The following is a 22,305-nucleotide window of genomic DNA, read 5'->3' on the forward strand; positions in this document are numbered from 1 at the left end:
CACAAAACAGTTTGATTTTGATTTCTGTAATGAAAATTCTCACACCTGAGAAATAAAAACCACACAATCTTTTCTTTAAAAATTTGATTTGAACAATCCATCAAATACACAGATATTTAAGAGTTAAACCTATATTAAAGCAGCATCTTTAAAAAAAGAAAAGTGATATGGAAGCAATCCCTCTCAATGATCACATAATCCAGTGTACGAAATATGTGGCAGTGGATTTATTTGAACTGACCCTGACATGCTGTTATTAAAGATAGCTTGTTTTATCTAAGACTACATTGCAAAAGTGAAGCCATTCCTCTGTTTGAGAGAACTACCCATGCCTTTATTTTGTCTCGACTCGATTATTGTACTCTTCTTTATTCAGGTGTCAGTTTGCTGTTGGTTAGCCAAGTACAGCTGGTCCAAAACACTGCAGCGCGGTAATTAACTGACTATCTCCTATACTAGCATCCCTACACTGACTGCCAGTCAGTTTTCAAATCAATTTGAAGTTTTCATTAGTTGTTTTTAAGCCACTACATGGATTAGCGTCCTAGTACATCTCCGATCTTTTAAGTTGCCTCATTCCTTAAAGATCACTGATGTCTGCGGAGCAAATGCTCCCAGCTGTGCTGAGATCCAGATTAAAGCACAGAAGAGATTGGGCCTGATTCGGCTTTTTTCTGGCACAAAATATGTCTATGTATCTAATCTAATATTTAATATCTAATATGTAGAGCCCTACAAAAAAGAAACACATTGCCATGTAGCTAAATATGCTTAATTTAAAAAAAAGAAAAAAGTTATATTTTATGGCTACTGCAACATGCAACATCTAGCCAAAAAAGCTTCCACCTGGATTTAGCTAAGAAAGCAGGAAGGAACTTTAAACACTCTTAAACAACCATGTTGGAAGACACTAGCATACACTGAAAAATCTCATGATACATGCCAAACTACTAAAATTGTGTTATGACCTTGTTCACTATCTTGTTCAAAGAATAAATGTAGTCATTAAAAAAATCTAATGATCTGAGAAAGCTATGTTTAATGGTGAAGGTAAGTACTTTTCCACAGACGCCATGTGAAGAAAACTCACTAAACAGCTGTGTGGTATTAAAAAAACCCACGCTTATCAGTGAGGCTAAGACTTTGATTTGGTATGAAGCATAAAGATTGGATTCTGCAGCAAAGAAAAAGGTCACATGGTTGGATGAGTCCAGATGTTCCTGCTTCCAGATTGGTGGGTGCATGGGGTAAGGAGAGAAATAGCATGCCTCATGGCTACTGTACATGCCTGTAGGGGGCAGTGTTATGATCGGGGGTTGTTCCAGTTGGTTAGATCTGGATAGAGCAGCATCGCGCATCCAAATAAAACGAGATCAGCTGAAAACCTGAATTTAGTGAAGTCATGCATGAAATAATTTTCACACATGGATTGGCCACCACAGAATCCAGAATCCATTGATCAATCATAACATAGTCACCAGCTCCAGGTGACTCTACATCCTGAATGAAAATAAATCAGAAGTAAATCAGTTAAGTTTCCCTGTAAGTAAGAGAGCACGACATGGAGTAGTCTGTGCTGCTCGCTGAGACCCATGAGGACAGATTAATGATGCTGAAATACAAGTGAAGTCTTGGGCACCTTACACATCTTATCAGTCCTTTTCTATCTACTCAGCCCTAAATGCACATAAGGAAAACCTTAAAAAAAACCATGTAACTCTCTTCTTGTCCCATAGGCCTAGGTGGATGTAAAAGCCTGGTTATAGAAAAGACCAACGCATGCGACTTGCATTCACCTCAGTGCTTCACCAGCAGTAATGATATTGATTGCAAGTGGGGTATAAAAACTGCTGCTGCAAGTGCCTGATGAATGAAGGCATCTGTTTATTACAAAGTAACATAATGACTGCGAGGCTGTGAAGCAAGGCGCTGAGACACAGGGGGAAAATTGGAAGATCATTTCTATATTCACTGCATGTGTTTGTGTGAGGGTGAGAGATAATGTTGACATGCTGACTATGTGTACATACTGTACATCTATGTGGTGATGTGTCCATTATTATGCAGATTGCAGCGCAAACCCCGGGCATGCCAATCCTTCATTCCTAACCTACGCTGCTTACAGCTGCACTGCATGTTGGCTCCGTGTTAGATTCAGCACCAGTGAGTTCTTGTCTGTCGGCCCTGCGCTGGTGTCACGGTGCTAATGAGCCTGTGTGTGTGGGATGACAGTATCTGAGCTGGGCTAATGGGACTCATCTGTTCTAATTGGAAGTAGAGCTGGAGCTGGAGCAGGGGCTGGGGCCCGCCTGGGGCATATTGCTACCATACATCAGCCTGTCTAAGGGTGTGTATGTGTGCGGATTTGGCTGGGGGGCACTGTGTGTGTATGTAAGATGGTGTGTGTGTGTGTGACGGGGGTTATCTGCATACATCAGAACATAACTTAGTTTCCCCAGTGGAGATAGATGACTGGGAAGCCCCAGGGAGCGTTATTGGAGTTTAAAGTTTTCCTTCTCGTTTTTCATCGTTGGTCGGCAGAAGAGGAGGAGGTGGTGATGTAAGGCGGCACTAAACTGCTGTAGCACAGTGTCCTGCTTGCTATATGCAGGAGTGGTGTATCTAGTGGTGATGACAGCAGCAGCATTTTTAACATAAAAACTTTACAAAGTTTGTCCACAAATCGATAAATTCAAGCGACACAAATGACAAGATCAACTTCAGCGATGCCTCAGGATTAGAAACTCCTCACTGGCTCAGAGGCTGTTAAAAAGTTGGCTTTTATGGAGAAGAACGACAGCTTGTGGGTCATACTGTAGCAGAGGAAAACAGCAGAAGGGTTTGCCTGGTGAGAACTTACACTTGGATGAGCAAGCGTGTCAGTGTCGCTGTATACTATTGATGTGGGAAGTGTGACGTCCTGCGAATATGCCCTCTCTGGCTCCTGCTTCACCTCAGGCAGCTCAGTCTGTACTCACAGGAATACACAAAAGCGCACATACAAAATTTAAAATGAGCACAGAGACTTGCCTGAGTGTACAAAAAAAAAGTTCAATGAATTACAAAAGTTCCAGAAAGGTCCAGAGGACTAAAACAAAAACTTTCACAACTGCAGTTTCAGGATTCCTACAAACAATGTAAAAAAAAACACTATATAGATTTGAATATACAGAACATGTACAGACTATATATGCACAATTGTGTGATAGAAAACAATCATTAAATGCAATATGTCACTTCTCCAGCAGATGGCAGTGAAACCCTGGCCTAATGCAGTATATCTGAGGAAAGCAGAGTACTGATAAGCATCAGCTTGTATCCTGAATGCAATACATTTATCTGTGCATGTAATAAGGCAGTGTGATATCTTATATATTCATCCGAGGATGTCAGCCAGCTTGTGTCTTGTGTGAGGCATCAAATAAGCAGAAAGACAAGTCCACATAGGTCTATTAAGCTCTTTTTGCGCTGGTGATTACTGAAGTTTAAAATCTGGAAATATAAAAATATTAAAACACAGCTTTGTGACAGGTGAGCCTGGCCGGTCAAACAGCAACAACACACGCATGTTGTTAATGTTGTTGCAGTTACAGACACGTAACGTACACGTATTAGGACGAAGGCTCTCTACTAGATTTTCATCTGTACAGTCAAAGCTGATAGAAGGAAATGTGACTATCCATTTACTTAAAGCTATTGTCCTTGTTGTTAAGATGACATGTCAAAATGTTTGCGTTGCAAAGTCCATTCATGTTTCAAACACTTCTAATACCAGTCTCAGAGCAAAGGATTACTCAGCTGGAAAGATCCATTTCACAATAATTTGGCAGGATAAACAAATCCAAGCGAGATCTAAAACATGCCGATTAATAAGCACCATGCTGTGCCAAATATCTGATAGTAAAAGCAGTCATTATATTTTCCCGGGAACAATATGCTGAATTCACATTTTTTACTCAATGAAACTTGCTTAAAAGGGGAGAAATATTTCTTATGAGCTACGGGACCAGATGTTTAAGGTTTCACTGGGTTCTCCTCATTAACAGTTAATTATATACCATTAATAAACTCCACTCACAGATACACTACTATAAATACCAAATCCACTTCACAAGAGGGAGCGAAGATATGCCGAAATACATTTCAATTATGGGCAAACATATTTGGAGATTTTGGGACAACATAGTTTAAATGGGTCAATTATCTGTGTATTTAAAAGAACAGTATATATATATAGCCAAAATACACATAAATAATATGAATTATTAAGATCTATCAGTAATACTTGACTCAAAATTGCCCCAAAAGAAGAGCTGGTTTAAACTTGAACTAAAATACAACTAAAACCTGAGTGTTCTTAAAAACGCAACTCATTAAAGAAACATTTTCTTTATCAATTTAAATAAAATAAAATATTGTAGTTCATCTTTTAAAATTGATCCTGGTAAATTTATGTGAAAGGCGTTCTAAACAGAAAGCATACTTTGCATGTGCAACCTGTGCAGCCTGCTGGTGCCAGAGCACGCTGGCTCAGTCCATTTCAAATTGCAACCACACGGGTCTTGACCTTTGTCAGACTCACCAAGCTATGTCACAAAAGTCTGTGCAGGCTTGCTGTCACATGTTGTCGCCTATCTTTTCAAAAGAGCCATGAGCCCCAACAAATCGAATTCCTGCTCCTTTGGAGACACGAACATTTCAATAATGACTTCTGTGTTTTGTCTGCATCTGCACAACCAGAGGGGGGAGAAAGAAACAGAGAGGGAGACAGAGGATGGCTGTTGCCTGCTGTGGCTTTTGTGTGGGTGCTGCCGCTTTGGAGGCGGCGGAACAGTGGAGCGTCTGATGAAATCGTCTCAGGTCGGAACAAACAGCGCTGAATGGGAATGTTTGATTTGGTCTGGGCTGTCTCTGGACAGACGGCACAGCATTGCAGAGAGGGAAATTCAATAAGAGATGGAGTGAAAAGCTAGAGACAGTGAGGGGCAGGGAGAGAAAGACAGACAGAACGCACCTTTATTTCATCCCTGGATGATTTGAAAGCCTGAGGAACAAAAGAATCACTCTCGATGGCCTCAATGTCCTTTATCCTTCGCACTTGCTCCTCCAGAGAAGTTCCCTCTGAAACACATGTAACACAGAAGATATGAACAAAAGCACGCACACACATGTACACAGACACACACGTGTGTGTCAGCCAATCCTTGTCATGTTCTGAAAGGCACCAGATTTCATGTGGATTGGGCTATGGCTCTTTATAATGCCCTTTGACACATACAATATCAAATATCTGATATTCCCCTATTTTAATCTTGGCCTCCATGAAAAAAGGAGCCTTGGCTTAGCCAAGGGCAAAGAGTTCCTACAAAAGCCAGCAGGGGAAAAAAAATACTAACAGGATAATAGCCAGACAGTGAATTACACTCAGATAATGCATTCTAAAATAATCAAAAATATGAACACAAACTCATTGCAATGGAATTTCATTATGGAGACTAAATGTGATTAGGTTTCATACAGTTTTCATGCATCAGAAAGTATTTTGCTCGGGCTTGTCCAATCAAACAAAGAGACACAAAGGGTTTCAATAAACACACCAGGATTCTGCATATCAGATAATAAAATCATTTCAAGAATTCGAGAGCAGTCTTTGTAGCGTAGGAGGGCAAAAATAGGTGTGCCGGGAAAGTTAGCGACGGGAAAAAAAAGAAGAAGAAGAAAAAAAAAAGAGAAAGTCTGAATGCCGCTATTATTCTCTGCCTGTCAATCTTTCTTCTGATCAGTCAATATTCATCCCTCTCTCCCCCATCCATCCGTCCTCTCCTGCACTCTCCCATCTCTCTATCTGTCAATCCAGCAGACATCCATGTTTCTCTGCAGCACTGATGTAGGCTGTGTCGTGAAAAGAAGTACACAAATGTGAACACACACACACACAGAACGGGATACAAGTGCTTCGGCATGCATAGGTGTTCGCAAACTTACATACTTACACTTGTGGCTTGCATAAATCTGTCCATACTACACACTCGCTCACACACACTCTCACTTTGTGCATTTGGAGCTAATAGCGGGAATTAATTCAATCCATTAGCAGCTACAGAAAGGGTGTCACAACAGATATTCATGGCCCTGGTGTTTAATGAATAAATGAATATTTGTTCCAGCTTTCACAGCAAAGCATCACACGCTATCAAACACACACACATACATACACAGGCGCATACACGTGCGCACACACACACCCTATTAAAGTTCATAATAGCACTCAAACAAACTCGGTTTTGATTTTAATGCAGTCCAGAATTGGACAAGTGAGTGACAAGTGGAATTAAGCCTTCCTATATGACAGACTATCAGCTTGTCATCCTGTGCGGGAAGATGCGAGCGTAGACGCACTGCACAGCAGCTCCAAAAATAGTCATTACCTTGACTGGGCTGCTAGATGAAGTCTGAACACTGGCCCAATATCCTCTTCAAGACTGTGGCCTGTCCTTCACACCACTATCACACCACAGCTCGCTGCACGAGCATCCGCGCGCTCGCATGAAAACTAATGCCTGTGACTGGCCGACAATTAATTCAGCACATTAATTCGCTTTTTTTTTTTAATTACCCCATCTCTATTGTCCTTTGAGCATGAATGCCCTATATAAACAATCACCACACAAACAGCTACACTGACATGTATCCGCACACATACACACACTCCATATCTGCTAGCATCTCCTTGTCAGGCCCGTCTGTTGCTGGGCTGTCCGTGCGCGCTGCAGGAATCCATTAAGAGCTCAGACTTTTTGACAAACACATTATTGGTAGATAAAATGACTTCCATATGCTGTTTGTCAGATGTCAGCGGGAAAAGATATGTATTTCATGAGAAAATCCAAAATAATGGACTTTGAGTGCGGGCCTAGCAAGCTCAGAGGCAGACAAAAATCAATACTCTAGCTGGGTGAGCGCACTCTGCAGCTCGGAGAGGTCAAAGTTGATATTTAATATTGACACATTATCTGGCAAATTAATTTAACAGGTCGACTCGATTGTCACCGCATTAGGAACGCGTCTCTGTCAGCGATGAGAGGAGGATGAAGTGAAAGCAGATAGAGAGAAAGCAGATGCAGAAAATGAGACGGGAAGGAGAAGGAACAAAAGTAGACACAATTAAATGCGCAGTATGCACTGCTTTAAATTAAGTTATTTCTTTATCTCTCTGTGGCATCTGTCTGGATTCTCAAATGCACTCCAACCATTACTTTGACCGAGGAAATGAAATAAAAATCAGTCAATAAACTTTTCTCATGCATCTGCAGATTTGAATAATGGATAGTGACAAACCAATGTATGTCAGCATGCGTTTGTGTCCTTGCATGATTACATCCACACGAGTGTGTGTGTGTGTGTGTGTGGGCGCTCTTAGGAGTCAGAAAACTAACTTACCGTCTCATTACTGAAATTAGTTAGATAGACAGCAGTGCTGATGAGTGGCTCAGAATCAATAGGCTATTGTTCGCTCTAAATAGCTGTTTGTCCACTTCATTGATTAAGACCCAAAGATGGGGAGAGAAAATCAAACCAGCAAATGGAAACAGATTTCCGCTCATCTCCTTCAGCCTTGAAGACGAGAGCGCTAAGCAGCAGTTGCGCCTCACTGCCAGAAGAGGGGACTCTTCAACAACACATGCCCACATGAGAGTCGAAGCCCTGGGCTATGGCAGCATTGTCTTTGTATACTTGACTTCGGTCTGCTGTTTGTCAATCAGGAACAGTGGAGCTGAATATATTACTGCTGCTGATTAATTCCAGTAACTGACTGACCTAGCGTGTCTGCCAAAGCACCATAGCACTTGTTTTGTAAATAAATAAATAAAAAGGAAAACAAAATGCTTGTTTAATTGCATTGTTGTAAAGTGCGGCAAATCTTTGGAATAATAAGGCAGGGAAATTAAAGGCGGTTAATGATTTTATTAAAATCAATAGGCCAACCGAGCTCCTGTGTTTATGATGGGTAGTATAATGTGAGACGAGCAATACATGTATTTGTGATCTGCCAGAAAAAAAAAAGTCGATTATAATTTTTAATATTTAATCAAAAAATAAAGCATTTCAAAAAAAAAAAAAAGATTCAAATTGACACAAAGTAAATTTTATCCCGGTTTATTTTTTGACACAACAGTTATTTCTCAAATCCCTACAAGACGTCTGAATGAACATTTATCCAACTTTTGCATCCCATGCCCGACTTTCAGATGTGCACGTAAACGTGCTTGCACATCACAGCATCTCTCAGTGTCCCAGGTTTCAATAATGCGCCTCTCTCTCCTCTGCCCCCCTGCACCGCACTAAAGATGTGTAATTCAATGCTCAATTTAGGCCTGTCTCGGTGGAGATTTTTTTGCCTGCTAATTGATAGAAATTAAGCCATTAATCAAGCCACTAGCCATCATTCAACCCAGGGAAGATGAATACAAACTTTCATAATAACCACCTTCCCCATTTTAGCCCTCATTAGCATTAATTTTTAATGTAATTATGCTATTCTTTTACACTGAGCTCATAAATTACTGCTCTTTTGTTGCTGGCTGGCCTTGTAAAATCCAAAGTAATGCTTTGTAGTCTGATCTTTAAGGCAATTACTGGCTTCTTCACTCTTTTATCTCCCTGCATTTCCAATAACCTGCTCTCTAATGATTTATCTCCGCTGCACCCCCCCTCCCTCCCCCACCATCATCCCCTTCCTCGCTCTTTCTCTAGCTCTGCACCAGCGGCCAAATGCCCAGCTGCCAGCCTCCGCCTCCAATCCCCCATCCGCCCACATTCTCCCCATCTCTTTTCAGCAGCCCCAGATACATTTGGGGATGCACAAAAACGCATGCACGGATGCTTGCCTCCGCCAGCTTAACTGTATTAACGCACCACACTCACACGTGTATGAGGACATCCAGACAGTGTGTGTGTGTGTGTACACAGCAACTTTGTTTACTATCTCCTTAAAGTAATTTTCCATCTCACCCATCATTAGTAAATATCCAGCTCCAGCAATGGCGACAACACCCAGGGAATGCCAAGGTAAGAGACTGCCGCTGCATCTCTCTCTCTCTCGGCTGGTCTCCTGTGGGTCTTACCTGTAGGCTAACTGCTCTTGTTTATGTAACCCCTGAGCTGAGCAAACTCACACATGATCGCATGCACGCACACAGGCACACACTCGCCGAGCTTGGCATCAAACAGCTGAGTTAAGCTTAGCAGGGCTGTGTGCTGGGGGCGATAGAGGGGCTCCGGTCTGGCCCTGTTCTCAGCAGCAGCATCCTGGCTGCATCAAAGTCTTTACTGTATGATTCTCCGGGCCCAAACAACAGGCTGCTCCGATGCATAACTGGGAATTGGACTAAATAACAACAACAGGAAAAAAAATAAATAACCAAAAGGTTACTTATTAAAATTGTCGGCACAAATTGACTGTCTGGAAGACGTTTTGCTTTGCAGATGTGGATATTGGTGTTGCTGCTAATGAGATATTTTGTCCTGTCCTGCTCGGGACCAGAAGCACAGACTCAGACCTATTGTTTTACTTACGGATTGAAAGCAAAACAAGCAGCTTAGGTTATTAAAAAAAGGTGTCCTGTGTGGGCCTTGGTTGGGTAATACTTTTAGACTGTATCGATTACAGAACACTGACAGGTTCTTATGTTAGCCCTGGAAATGTATCAAGTGGCTAATGAGCAGCTATTAGACCCATTGATTTGCTGATTTCAATTGATAGCTAGCAGGCCAAAGCTGCACGTCAATATTTGCATAACTAATACCCTGCAGCTTAAGGCACCAAAAAAAAAAAAAGAGAGAACTCTATGAGTGAGGAGGACAGAAAAGAAAGACAGAATAAGAGAAATGAAGAGACATACTGAAAGCGAGAAAGCGTGGAAATGAGGATAATGAGAAATGACAAAAATAGATCAGCAACATCCTTTGTGTGAATTTGTTGATTATAAGGCAGCAGACCACCAAATGTGGCGTTACAACAATGACAAAATGTGATGCTGATGCCTGTCTGATGCCTGTGGCGGCCTGGGGTCAACAGGTTAAAAAAAAAAAAAAAAAAAGGAAAATTGTGACACTCTGAGCCAGATGTCCCGAGTCTGTCCCTGGGGGTGTGTGCGTATATGTATATATGAGTTTGTAAGTGAGCAGGGAGATGTCCACTGACAGAGCAGGTGGCTAAGCTAGTCTAATGTGGTTTCCCATGAGACCACACACACAAAATGCAGTCACTCATATGTTACCCCCCACCACCCCCTTTCAAAAAAAGCCACGTCTTTATAAACCCATGTCCTCCAACAATGCGCCATCCACCACAGTACAAACACAGGCCAAGTGATCCCCTGCGGTGCTCAACTTGTTATCAGTGTTGACCGGTCTCTGGAGTTTTCTGTCCTGTCAGCTCCTGTCACAGTCATCAAGAGCCTGTCACACATCACTAATACTCAGCTGTCTGACTAAAACCACCCTGATAGAAACACTAAGGTGAAACTTAGCAAACCATATATGATTGTTTTCTTTGGATCAAACAGCATCGAATAAAATTTGACCTTGGCATTACATGTGATATGTTTATATGATCTTATGTGATATCTATTTGGCACGAGGAAATGAAGAGCAGCTGGTGACTGAGTGTCTCTCTTTCTCACACACACACACACACACTTTGTAGCGTCTCCTGCTGATAGTGATCTCCCACTCTCCAGTCAATAAAGGTCTGAATGATGAATTAAAGACCCAAACAACCTGCTAATGACAGGATGACATGGCAGCCACGCGCCACGCTTGGCTATCTCCTTCCACATCTCCATTCCTCCCTCTATACTCACCCATCTCTCCTCTGCCATTCAACCCCCATTCTGCTCATCTATCCTTTTAACTTCCTTTCCTCAACTGACCCGGCTGTCTATATAATGTACTGTATAATCCTGCTGCTACGATTAATTTTATGTGCTTAGCCTCTTTTGGTGGCCTCTGCCTATAACGAAACAGACAGATTACAGTCTATGTTTCTGTCCATGCATCAATCATGCTGCGATGCGCATTGACTTTAATTATAAGGAATGATGCTGCATCTACCTGTTTGATTCTAGAATTAAGTGAACGCTCATAAAAACCTACACAATGTTTGTTTTTATGTGTGTATGTGATTTTGCCTTCAGAGCTGCCTCCACACCACTACACCACCATTGTGGATACAAGGTAGGATGGCTCCACGACGCTTCTGTTGTTTACACCAAATTCTGACCCTACCATCCAACAAACTCATCAGATCAGGCAACAATTATCATTTTTGCCAAACAACAAACAACTGGAGCTTTAGTTTGATCTTCTCTGACAGGAGCGGCACCCAGCATAGTCCTCTGCTGCTGTAGCGCATCTGCGTCCAGGTTCAATACGTTGTGCATTCAGAGATGCTCTCTTACAGACCTCGCTTGTAACGATATGAGTTATTGGTGCATTTTCTCACAGAGAACTGCTGCTGACTAGATATTTTGTCTTTTACAGACCGCCCTGTGTAAACCTTAGAGATGGTTGTGCATAAAAAGTCCCAGAAGATTGGAGGTTTCTGAAATACTCAGACCAGCTTTGATGCCAACAACCATGCCACATTCACAGTCACTTAAATCACCTCTCTTCCTCACTCTGATGCTCGTTTGAACTTCAGCAGGTAATCTTGGCCATGTCTACATGCCTATATGCATCAAGTTCCTGCCATGTGATTGGCTGATTATATATTTGTGCTAATATCAAACTGGTTATTCAGTGTTTGTACATGTATGTCATGCAATCCCAGTATCATTCAAAACACTATCATAACTAAAAAAAAAAAAAAAAACGCTTTGAGAAAAGTAGAAAGGTGTTAAATTAATGCCCACCCATTAACAATTTTTCTGAGAATTATAATATTAATGAAAAACATCTAACATCTCAATCATAAAATACTTAAATTTAATCTGGCAATTAAACTTTAATCAGAAAACTAGAGGAGAATGTTTTTTTTTGTTGACATTACACCTTTCCCTCTCAGGGTTGTAACTTTTATTTTGTAAGACAGATTTTTAAAAAGTGTGCTAATATGTTAGCTATTTATCTGAAATACCTAATCAAGTCCTGCAGGTTCCTGCTGACTTGACTATGCAATGCTGGTACAAACAAAGTGCAATAACTAAAACCAGGTGAGTGCTTTTCTCTTGTTGTGAGTGTGCGTGTTAGTGAGGGGGAAAAAAAATAGTGTGAGTGTTAGTCGATGTTCTGAGTCTGGGCAGCATCACAGAATCTCATTAAATAGTGAAGCTTTCACAGGCTGACTGGTGAAATCTTCAAGATCACTGCCACTTTCTCTGCTGTCAGTCCCATATGGGGGGGGGGGATTGGTGGCATTCCAGTTTATCACAGGACTGGAGCATAGAGCATAGTTTAGCATAGAACAGGGCTGTGCTGCTTGTATGGACTTTGCTATTTTAGGGATATTGTCAGTATAGTGTACAAAAGGATTTCCCAAGAAACTTGGCGATGTAGTTAGTGAGGAAAAATGAATTTAAGACCATACTCGGATGAAAATGCATTCAACAAATACTGTGTCTCTACTGAATACAGAACAGGAGATAGACATGTAAATATAATTACAAATATATATATATATATTTAGAGAGAGAGATGAAGGCCTGTATACTTTAAATATATTTCAAATGTTTTTCATTTCGTACTTTTCAGTAACCGGGAGTAGAATAATTGCCAATCCATCTGTGAGTCTCAAGCGCTTTATTAAGCACAGTGCTGTTTTAGTGTGATTAGAAATACAGAGTCCAGCCCTGCCCTTTACCAGAAATAACAAGGATTTGACTGCATTAACTTGATTTTAAACTAGAATGTGTGTGTGCATGTGTGTGTGTGTCGAAAAAAAGTGCAGTGCTCTCCATTTTTCAATCCCAGGCTGGTCAGCAGCTCTTTTATGAACAACTCTATAATTACAGAAACACCAAGCAACTAATTACTTAATTGGAGCAAGGTCTTTAAAATGAAAGTGATGTAATCAGAATCCTGGAAACAGACTCAAACACTGGTACATGACCACATGCCCACCCACCCACCCACCCACCCACCCACACACACACACACACACACACACACACACACACACACACGTGACCTACAGTGTTCTTGACATGTAGCCATCAAGCAAGCAGCTCTTTTCCCTTAGTTGAGTTGTAATGGAGTCTCCCTTTGAGTCTGCTGGCTATAGCTCTGTGAGTGTGTGTGTGTGTGTGTGTGTGTGTGTGTGTGTGTGTGTGTGTGTGTGTGTGTGTGTGTGTGTGTGTGTGTGTGTGTGTGTGTGTGTCTCTCAGGGTCCTGTTTGTGTGGTCTGCTACAAACTATATTAGTAAAGGTCATGGCAGTGTGTGTATGTGTGTGAGTGTGTCTGAGTAGCAATTAATTAGGCAAATGTCCTCCTACCTCCTCCTCTCTTGACCTCAGTTGTAGACTAATAACCTTGGCACTGTGAAGAACATTACTCTCCTTTATTCCAGATTATTGGAGGGAATCATGCAAAATAACTAAACAAAAGTGACATTTTCATTTCGAAGTACATCCCAAACCCCTCGCTGTATATGACTCTAATGATCTAAATTAAAGGAAGGAAATGCATGAATAGATTTCTGACTCTAGTGTCTAGTCAATTCGAGATTTCTATAAACAGATACCTGCATATGACCAATTTTAATTTGACTGAAAGCTTTCTCATTTCTCTTTGTAGTCCGAGTAGTATTTACCAATTCGTGTCTCAGTGGGATTTAGGAACATGCAAGCAAATGGTCTCTTAGCTTTTTAAATTTATCTACATTTATATTCAGACATTTAGACACACACTGTGCAACAAGTCTTGGCACAGACAGCAGTTATCTGTTGTGTAGATATCCGCTGGATACACTGTAAACCCCACGAAACTGGCAATAGACAGACACAAAAGCGGTCTGTTGTCCTGATTAAGTCAATCCTAAAATGTTTAATTCCTGTCAGCTATATAGTGTGAGTAAGGGGTTAGAGAGACAATTCCCATGTCTCACCAGTCTAAAGCTGTCCTGATGCTAATGGGGAAAAATGTCGCTAAATAAGCTACAGGAGCAAGACTATCACGAAACCACGCCACCGTGTTTTTCTCATAGTCTTAAAGACCAATAATAATAATAATAATAATAATGATAATAATAATATGTTCCAAAAACCGTCCTGGTGCATGATTGATTATAGCCAATGGCAACTAAAGGGCTTGTCAAAAAATTATGAAAAAAACTGTTAAAAATTGGAATTTCAAGAGGTCAGTAAAGCTCCTGTTTCAACTGTTTCATTAAAGTATTAAACATAAATGTTGACCTGGCCGGCGACTGCCTGATAGCCACATTAGCTTTCTGCTCAGTTAAGGTAGCAGCTATGGCTAATAATACAATGACAACAAATAATGTAGGAGCTAGGTAGCAAAGCTTATGTATGTAATGTTAATTTAAAAGGAGAACACAATTACCTGGGCCTAAACTATTTGTGTTTCTCTTCAAGTCCCAGACTGAAGCTGAGAAAAGTCTCCCAGCAGCTACAGACAGTACGAACATGGATGCAGATCGATGCAAAGCGCCTTAACCCTGCATTCTATCTGAAGAACACCAGATGGCGCTAGCTGTGGTTACAAAAAGATTTGCTATCATAGAGAAATCTCTGTATGTGTGTGTGTGTGTGTGTGTGTGTGTGTGTGTGTGTGTGTGTGTGTGGGGGGGGGGGGACAAAAACCTTTCAGCCTTGACCTCTATAAACACTCTCCAGCTGAGTTTATGATCTCAGTCATTGATGGTGTGTTCCTGAATAAGTGGGATTTTCCAAGTTAACACACGGAATTTGAATCTGGAAAGCCCCCTCAACTCGGAAATAAATAAAAGAAAGACAGAAACTGATCAATATTAAAAATGACTCCTGAATTACAAACAGAGCCTCTCCCCTCACTAGCAGCTGCAACCTCCCCAGCAACCGCTGAGTTAACAGTCCAATATGGCGACAGTGTTCGTAAACAGCAGTAAAACTGTAAAACTTATGCTTCCTGCCACTGTTGTGTATTTGTAACTCACAAATTAAGCACTGATCAATCTCTATCAGTGAATGTGTTTGCATGCACACCAAAACAAGTATTATGCTGTATTTCCTGTGATACCTGAATGGCTGCTTAATCACCAAAATAAATCCCGTTTTCCCTCTTTTTTTCTTTTTCGGGAATGGCATCACTCCTTACTTCCAACCTCAGAGTTCAGAGGCATCTGAACATTATTGTAGGTTACGCTGAATATAAAATTTTTGAAAGTCTATTTTGAAAATCTTGGACATACTATGTTTCAAACTGGTAGATTATCAGTGCATGAAACCACACAAGTGTCATTGACTAATGACTTGTCAATCACAAGTTGCTTGACAGTCATTCAGTTTGACAGTCAGACCTGCCCCTCCTCATCACATCCAGGCTTTCACTGCTCATGAGTTTGTGGGTCGATACTGTTTTAATTAAAAAAATTGAAACTATGTTTCAAAATGGAGAATTACTTGTGGTATGCTCATTAATTAACGACTTATAACTGACAAGCTCCTAGCCAATAAGCAAACAATTTTCATAGTAAGACCCGTCTCTCCTCATCACAACTGTTCTTTTTTATTGTTTTAAACCAAGATGGCGACTGTAGTATTGAAAGTTTTATCAAGTTTATTCATCAGTGTATTATTACTAGAGATGGACCGATCCGATATTACGTATCGGTATCGGTCCGATACAGACCTAAATTACTGGATCGGATATCGGAGAAAAATAAAAAATGTAATCCGATCCATTAAATATCACGAAAGCACCTCACAAAACTTGCAACACACCGTAACTCACCTCAGAACGTTAGCCGGTCGGAGCAGTATGCATCACGTGATAGAGCGGCTGTGGCATGCGGGACCTGTCGGTGGTCTGGATAGCATTTGGAGCTTCGCTAGCAACCCGGCATTTCATCTCCGACAAAGTTATCCCCAAGAGAAGTAAAGCAAGTGTGTAAGTCCATCTCTGAATGTTTGTAAAGCATTCCTGCGTTAAGCTTAACAAGCGACTGCCTCTTCTTGCTGCTACTTCAATCATGAAACTGCTTAATGATCAGTTGATCGGCTTTTCTGTTGCGAGTCCATCTCTCTTGTTTGTTTTTGGCCCACTTTGCACCAGAAAGAGGAAACCAGCGGCTGAACAACAGCAGCACGTTTAAGCTTGATAAGCTGTTGTTAGAATTTATTTAATATTTCTTTCTACACCAGGATCTTTTTCTACGTAGCTGACGCTGGTAACTGAGCAGGGGCGGATCTAGCAAAGTTTAGCCAGGGGGGCCGATAGGGCATTAACAGGGAAAAGGGGGCACAAAGACATACTTTTCTTTCTTATTCTCATTTAAAATGTCGAGCTTTTAATAAATAATTATCTGACACCCAAAGTTTTAATTTGATGTAAAATGAATAGAAGTCAATTACTGTATATAGTAACTATTAAGTCTAATATATATACCCTAGTAAGCTATAGTACTTTTTCCTTTGGGAAGGTACCATCTGTGCAGTCTGCAATTTTGTTGAAGAAAGATGTTGAATCTATTTAATATTTCTTGAAAAATAATTGATTTCTGTGCATTTTTTTTCACACTGCATCAAATTAAGGTTGATTACGTCGATTAAGCATCATGAGGTGGAGCGTGAGGGGTGGTTCCCTATTTTTTATTTATTTATTTTTGTTGTTGCTGGGAGTTGGAACCCTATTAGTTAGGTTGCTTAATATTTATGCTAAGTACTCTTTAAAATACCAGAATAGGGAGGATGGTGTAGGTTTAAGTTTATTAGATTGATCAGTATTGCTGAACTATGAAATATTTTTTTTTGCATACAGGTATAACAGAATAGCTTTAGTGTAGTTGTTGTTTTAAACTTGAGTATGAACTTATACAAAATGCCGCAAGATATTTAAAAAAACAGTTTTGTTGATTAAAAAAACACTATATCGGATTCATATCAGTATCGGCAGATATCCAAATTTATGATATCGGTATCGGTATCGGACATAAAAAAGTGGTATCGTGCCATCTCTAATTATTACATCACTATTTTTCTGACTATGTTGCTTTCTTTGCAGACAAATATATGCTCGCCCTAAAAACACCCATCACTCACACCCACCGGACTGCCACGACTTCATTCCAGGTATTTCAAAAGCACAATTGCTCACACTACATTTATAAAACGAGACAACCACAGCCACATATTACAGCTTCCCTAAACAGAACAAACACGCACACTTAAGTGACCTCTGATGTCAATGACAAACCTTGCAGGAGCCACCAAATGTCCACAGCCACCCAGGATGCCAGCATTTTGACCTGTAGGGTGTGTCTAATCACAGCACCCTGACCACCCTGTTAGACTGTGTGTGATCATGTCCAGACATACACTTGTACGTGTGTGTGCGTGTGTGTATGTGTGTGTGCTGAGAAGTCGTTTTCACATACTAGGAATGTTATTAGTTATGGGGTCAAACTGCTGGTGTAATGCTAACCCAGTGTTCTTATACCTGGGCCAAAATGTTCATATCACTCCTCATTTTTTAATCAACCTGTGTAAAATTACTTTTAATAACCAAAATCATTTGCAGGATCCTGATTAAATATGTGAGTGTTACGCCAGTTTTTAATTTTAATTTAATCAAGAAAGAAGTCCACATTAAGTGTCTTAATTCTCAACAAATTTTCTCAAAGCTGTCATTAATCTAAATGGAAAGGAGAGGAAATCTGGAATAAATATCAAGCCTGGGACTCAATGCAAAGTTGCTGAACGTACATTGGTTTACTGGCAGCGGGTTAATTGATAAGGGTGACCTGAGAAACGATTACCAATCACGGAGGGCAGCAGGGTGCTGTCAATCATCTGTCTGCCTGACCTGAATGAACAGAGGATGGAAGCCTGCATGGTCAATTTCTGTCGTAATCTAGCCTACGGCAGAGACAGCCCGGCCGCTATCGAGTCAAACATGTCATTCCACAGATATCCTTATAGAAATGATTAGGTTGTAGGCTCCATAGCTGCGATTTAACAGCCACACTGGGCGACACCAGCATCCGATTACCCTGGGACAACAAGGGGTCAAATGGGGTTAGCAGAATTCGGTATTCACCTCCACACCTCTGCGGCGACCAGCAGCGCTTAGGACAGGTGGGTCACCTAATCACCTTCCTGAGCCACTGCTCAGCGAAAAATGGGGGAGCCAGAGGTAGATGGAGGTGGAAGGGGGGGGAGGGGGGAAAAAAAATAAACTTTAAATTTGCAGTGATGAAAAATCAATAAAGCAGTAATTGCTTGGCTTATCACCATGTAATGAAACAAATTGGGAGGAGAAGGAAGGCAAGGAGAGGGCTGGCTTGCTTGCTGCACGCCAGGGCTTTTTTGGCTGCAGAGTGTGGAGCTCAGAGTAGAACGAGAGAAAGAAAGAGAGAAAGAGGGGACGGGTTTGGGCTTCAGTGGGCCAAGGCAAGGAAAAAAGGTCTCTTCGTGATAATTAAATCTTCTCACACTGATTTTCTGCCAAATTTATTTCCCCGGGGACCATAACTCTGATTCAGTGCTTACAAGCCTTGCATAACTAATCATTTCAACGTGGGGGGAACCACAAACCTGAATGAATAGGGAGGAGAGAGGAGCAAATAAAAGAGAGATGGCTGGAGTGAGGCACTGTAGCACTATTCATCTCCAAATCAATCATTATTTAGGCAGGATAAAAAAAAAATTAAAAGTGGAACATTCTTCTGTAGGACAGTGTTTGAAAAAGACCTTTAAAGTGAAGGTGTAATTGATTGTCAATATGCTCTCTTTTTCCACTTTCAATTTGGCGCTATACTGGCAGAAAACATCCTTTAATTCCTGGAACAAATGGAGCCCATGAAGCCAATGAAGTGTCGGTTCAATATTCCTCTGACTGTTCCTGGCATGATTGTGTTGAACATAATAACACAACAAATAAGGCCATTTATCTGAAGTAACGACAGGAGATGAGGCTAACTCCGCTGATCAATACCAAATCGATACAAACCAGATTTTCTTACATCAAAATCACTGAGATGGATCTTCCTTCAGTGCAAAGTGCACAAGAGCAATACAGCGCCTCCCTCGAGTCCTCGGGTAGATCATATAGCCGGTGGAAAGAACACAGGTTAAAAAAAAATTACAAATAAAGTATGATGTCTACTCTGAGGGAGAATGCTAGGAACTATAATTATAGCCTGGCAAAATTCCTCCTATCGGATCCTTATGTTTTAGTTAATACGATAAGATCACGGACACCAGATCACTCGTGTTTACCAGCAGTTGAATTTCACCGCTTGTCCTTCAAGTGACGCTGCTCGGCGAGGTAGCGTGGCACGCCACACCACACCGCGGCACCGGTAATTAAAACATTTAAAGCAGAGGCAGCCCCCCATGCACCGAGGGTGTGATATGGGGGTCACGCGCCTGTAGATTCTAATTTGCGCGCCATTTGTATTCATGACAGGCACGTGCTAAATATTTAACAGCAGCCTGGCAGGAGTTTTGTATTGTTAGGCTTTCCAGGTCAAATAATTTGATTTCAAGGCAGATTACATTAAGCGTCAATGTCCAAGCCACCACTCTCACTTGCCTCTCATTTCCTGTCTTTTATTACAGCCGAGATAGGCCAGAACTGAAGGGATATGGCTTTGGATTATACAAGAGCTTGTTATCCATGGATTAGTTATTATTTTCAATTAGAAAAAGGGATCACATCATTTATTATGGACACCCACACCAGTGCTGCATGAAGAGGTTTGCATGCAGAGTTGAAATTTTAGCTGACTGCCAAATTGTTTAGTACGGTATGTAATCATACCTAAAAAGAGAGATATTATATCAGACAAATTACAGACAAATTATATTCACCCTTAATGATTCGGTTATATTGATTGTCCTTGACTGAGGTATCCTTCAGTTAGAAAGGCTGTTTATTCTCATTCACTCTTTTTTTCTATATGTAGAACAAGTAAGACAGGAAACCAAATCCAGACATTTTCTGTTTCAACTGAGGCCCTGTGGTGATTGACAACAGAGCTAGTTAAATGGTGATGAGGCGTTAATGGATGCTGGGTCGAGGGAGGGTTGGGGCTGGAGCGGGGGGGCCGTGGTTGAATATTTAATGGTCATATAATTCCTGAACGCAGACACACTCACAGACAGGTACACACCCAACTTGTGACCTGTCCTACACACAGCGTAATTAGGGAAACAGTCCTTTCGTTTAACTGCCAAAAGAGCAAACGGTAGGTATATATTCCCCTAATGATATGGGTTAAAGAGCTATTATACGTCTCATTAAAATATATGATCTCCCAATCTGGTGGTGGATTGAGGTAATGGGGAAAGTGCAGGTTCGGGGCTAAAATACCATCTGCAGGCTATAGGCTAGTGTCCAATCCACAATTACATAAATGTTGAAGAATGGCTGCACGAATGAAAAAATGTTTCTATCAGAGCTTGATAAAAGACACGCACGACCCAGATTTCACGAGACAATAGTGTTGAAAGTGCGCTGTTTTTGGAGGCTTTTCAAACAGCATGTCAGTCTGAATGAATTAATCGGGGTCACTGAGAATTTGACACAAATTTTAATGTCAGCTAGTCAATGTGTTACCTCTTTTTTTTGGTTACACAAAAGCAAGAGCTGACATAACATCTTAATTAAACCTAATGAGGCTTGGTATAATGAAAAACATTACTGCAATGGAGGCTTTCTCATTATGTTTTAAGCACACCATCAAAGTTCAGCATACACCTGCAGAGACCATGCCTGAAACTGAACAGTTTATGCTGTTTAGCAGAAACTACGCAGATTTAAACAGAGATATGTATTTGAAATAAACTATAAATACAGTACTGCGCAAAGGTCTTTAGCGATCCCTCGTTTCTTTATATTTTGCCAGGAAAATGAAAAATCCGGGCAGAAAACGAACTGAAACATGAAAACATACATGGAAATGCATGTAATGCATAAACAGAGCTTGTACATTATTTGGTAAGACCACCTTTATTCTTCAACATAGCCTGAACTCTCTTACGCAAGCTTTTTTGCAATTTTTGGAAGGTCATTCAAACCTCTTCTTTGGCTGTGGTTCTCTGTCAGCACGATCTCACACTGCTTCAGTAACGCTGAGGTCTGGGCACTGAGGAGACCAATCCATGTCTGATAGAGTTGTGTTGTGTGTTTCTATCCAGGCATGCTTTTACTGCAGATAGTACTGCATGGTGGTTCAAAACCTGATGGTACTTCCATCAATACTGACTAGCTCCCCAATAGCACTGGCTAAAATGACGCCCCAAACCATCAGCCTTCACCATGTTTTACTCCCGACTACAATTTGAACCAAAAATTTCTAATTCGGATTCATTTCACCGCAAGACCTGTTGCCACTGACTTTCAACTTGTCATACCTCAAACATCTCTTCCTCTTTCCTTTCCTTAAGCTTACCTACCTGTCAGCAACCCTTCTACTAGTAACAAAATCCCTAAACCATTTAAAAACTGGTTGTTAGCCCTTAATATCTGCAGATCCCTTAGAAAATAATTCAGTATGATAACAGGGACACCTCAAAATCAACTTTATATTTTATATTTCTTTTAATAATAAATCAGGGATATTTATATATTAGAGCTATTTATATACAGAGGTATTATATAATATACCATTTTATTTAATATTTCTACTTTAGCTTGTTTGCCTTACTGTCTTGGAGCAACTGTGACTACATCATTTCCTCTGGGATTAATAAAGTTCTCTGATTCTGTTATGTTGTTCATCCCTTGAGTTAGGCGTTGTTTTATGTATGAATGATTGCTAGTTGAATCTTAAGTGCCATCACAACAACAACAAAAAAAAAAAACACAGAAAAATCTTCTTCTGAAAAAGGCCAGGTATAAGGACCAAACTGAAAATGAATAAAAAAGCAACAAATGTACAAAGACAAACTTTGAAAGGCCTCTAGAAAGCCTGGAGAACTGCTGCTCAAGACCATTTTTAAAAAATTACAGGAAAGTCTGGCTCCTTCGAAAAAAACTATAAAGAAATGAGGGGTGGCACAAGACGCTTGCAGAGTGCTGTAAATAAATAGACTGACTGGCTGAAAATCCATCTCTCTCTATTTTGGTAATAATTTATTATATTG

The 22,305-nt window shown here is 40.7% G+C and overlaps 1 protein-coding gene across 1 annotated transcript in view; it reads right to left on the reverse strand.

Moving 5' to 3' along the window:
• Positions 1-22,305, reverse strand: part of rsrc1 (arginine/serine-rich coiled-coil 1) — a 122,815-nt gene that overhangs the window by 533 nt on the left and 99,977 nt on the right. Inside the window, exons 8-9 of the mRNA XM_085379488.1 lie at positions 5,015-5,121; positions 2,861-2,968 (exon numbers count right to left, since the gene is read on the reverse strand). Of these exons, the coding sequence (XP_085235614.1) occupies positions 2,861-2,968; positions 5,015-5,121 (215 nt within the window). The remainder of the gene's footprint in view (positions 1-2,860; positions 2,969-5,014; positions 5,122-22,305) is intronic.

This window comes from Rhamphochromis longiceps, linkage group LG14 (genome assembly GCF_057381845.1).
Source record: "Rhamphochromis longiceps isolate RC_006_pf linkage group LG14, R_longiceps_female_GT1.1, whole genome shotgun sequence".
Taxonomy (NCBI): domain Eukaryota; kingdom Metazoa; phylum Chordata; class Actinopteri; order Cichliformes; family Cichlidae; genus Rhamphochromis; species Rhamphochromis longiceps.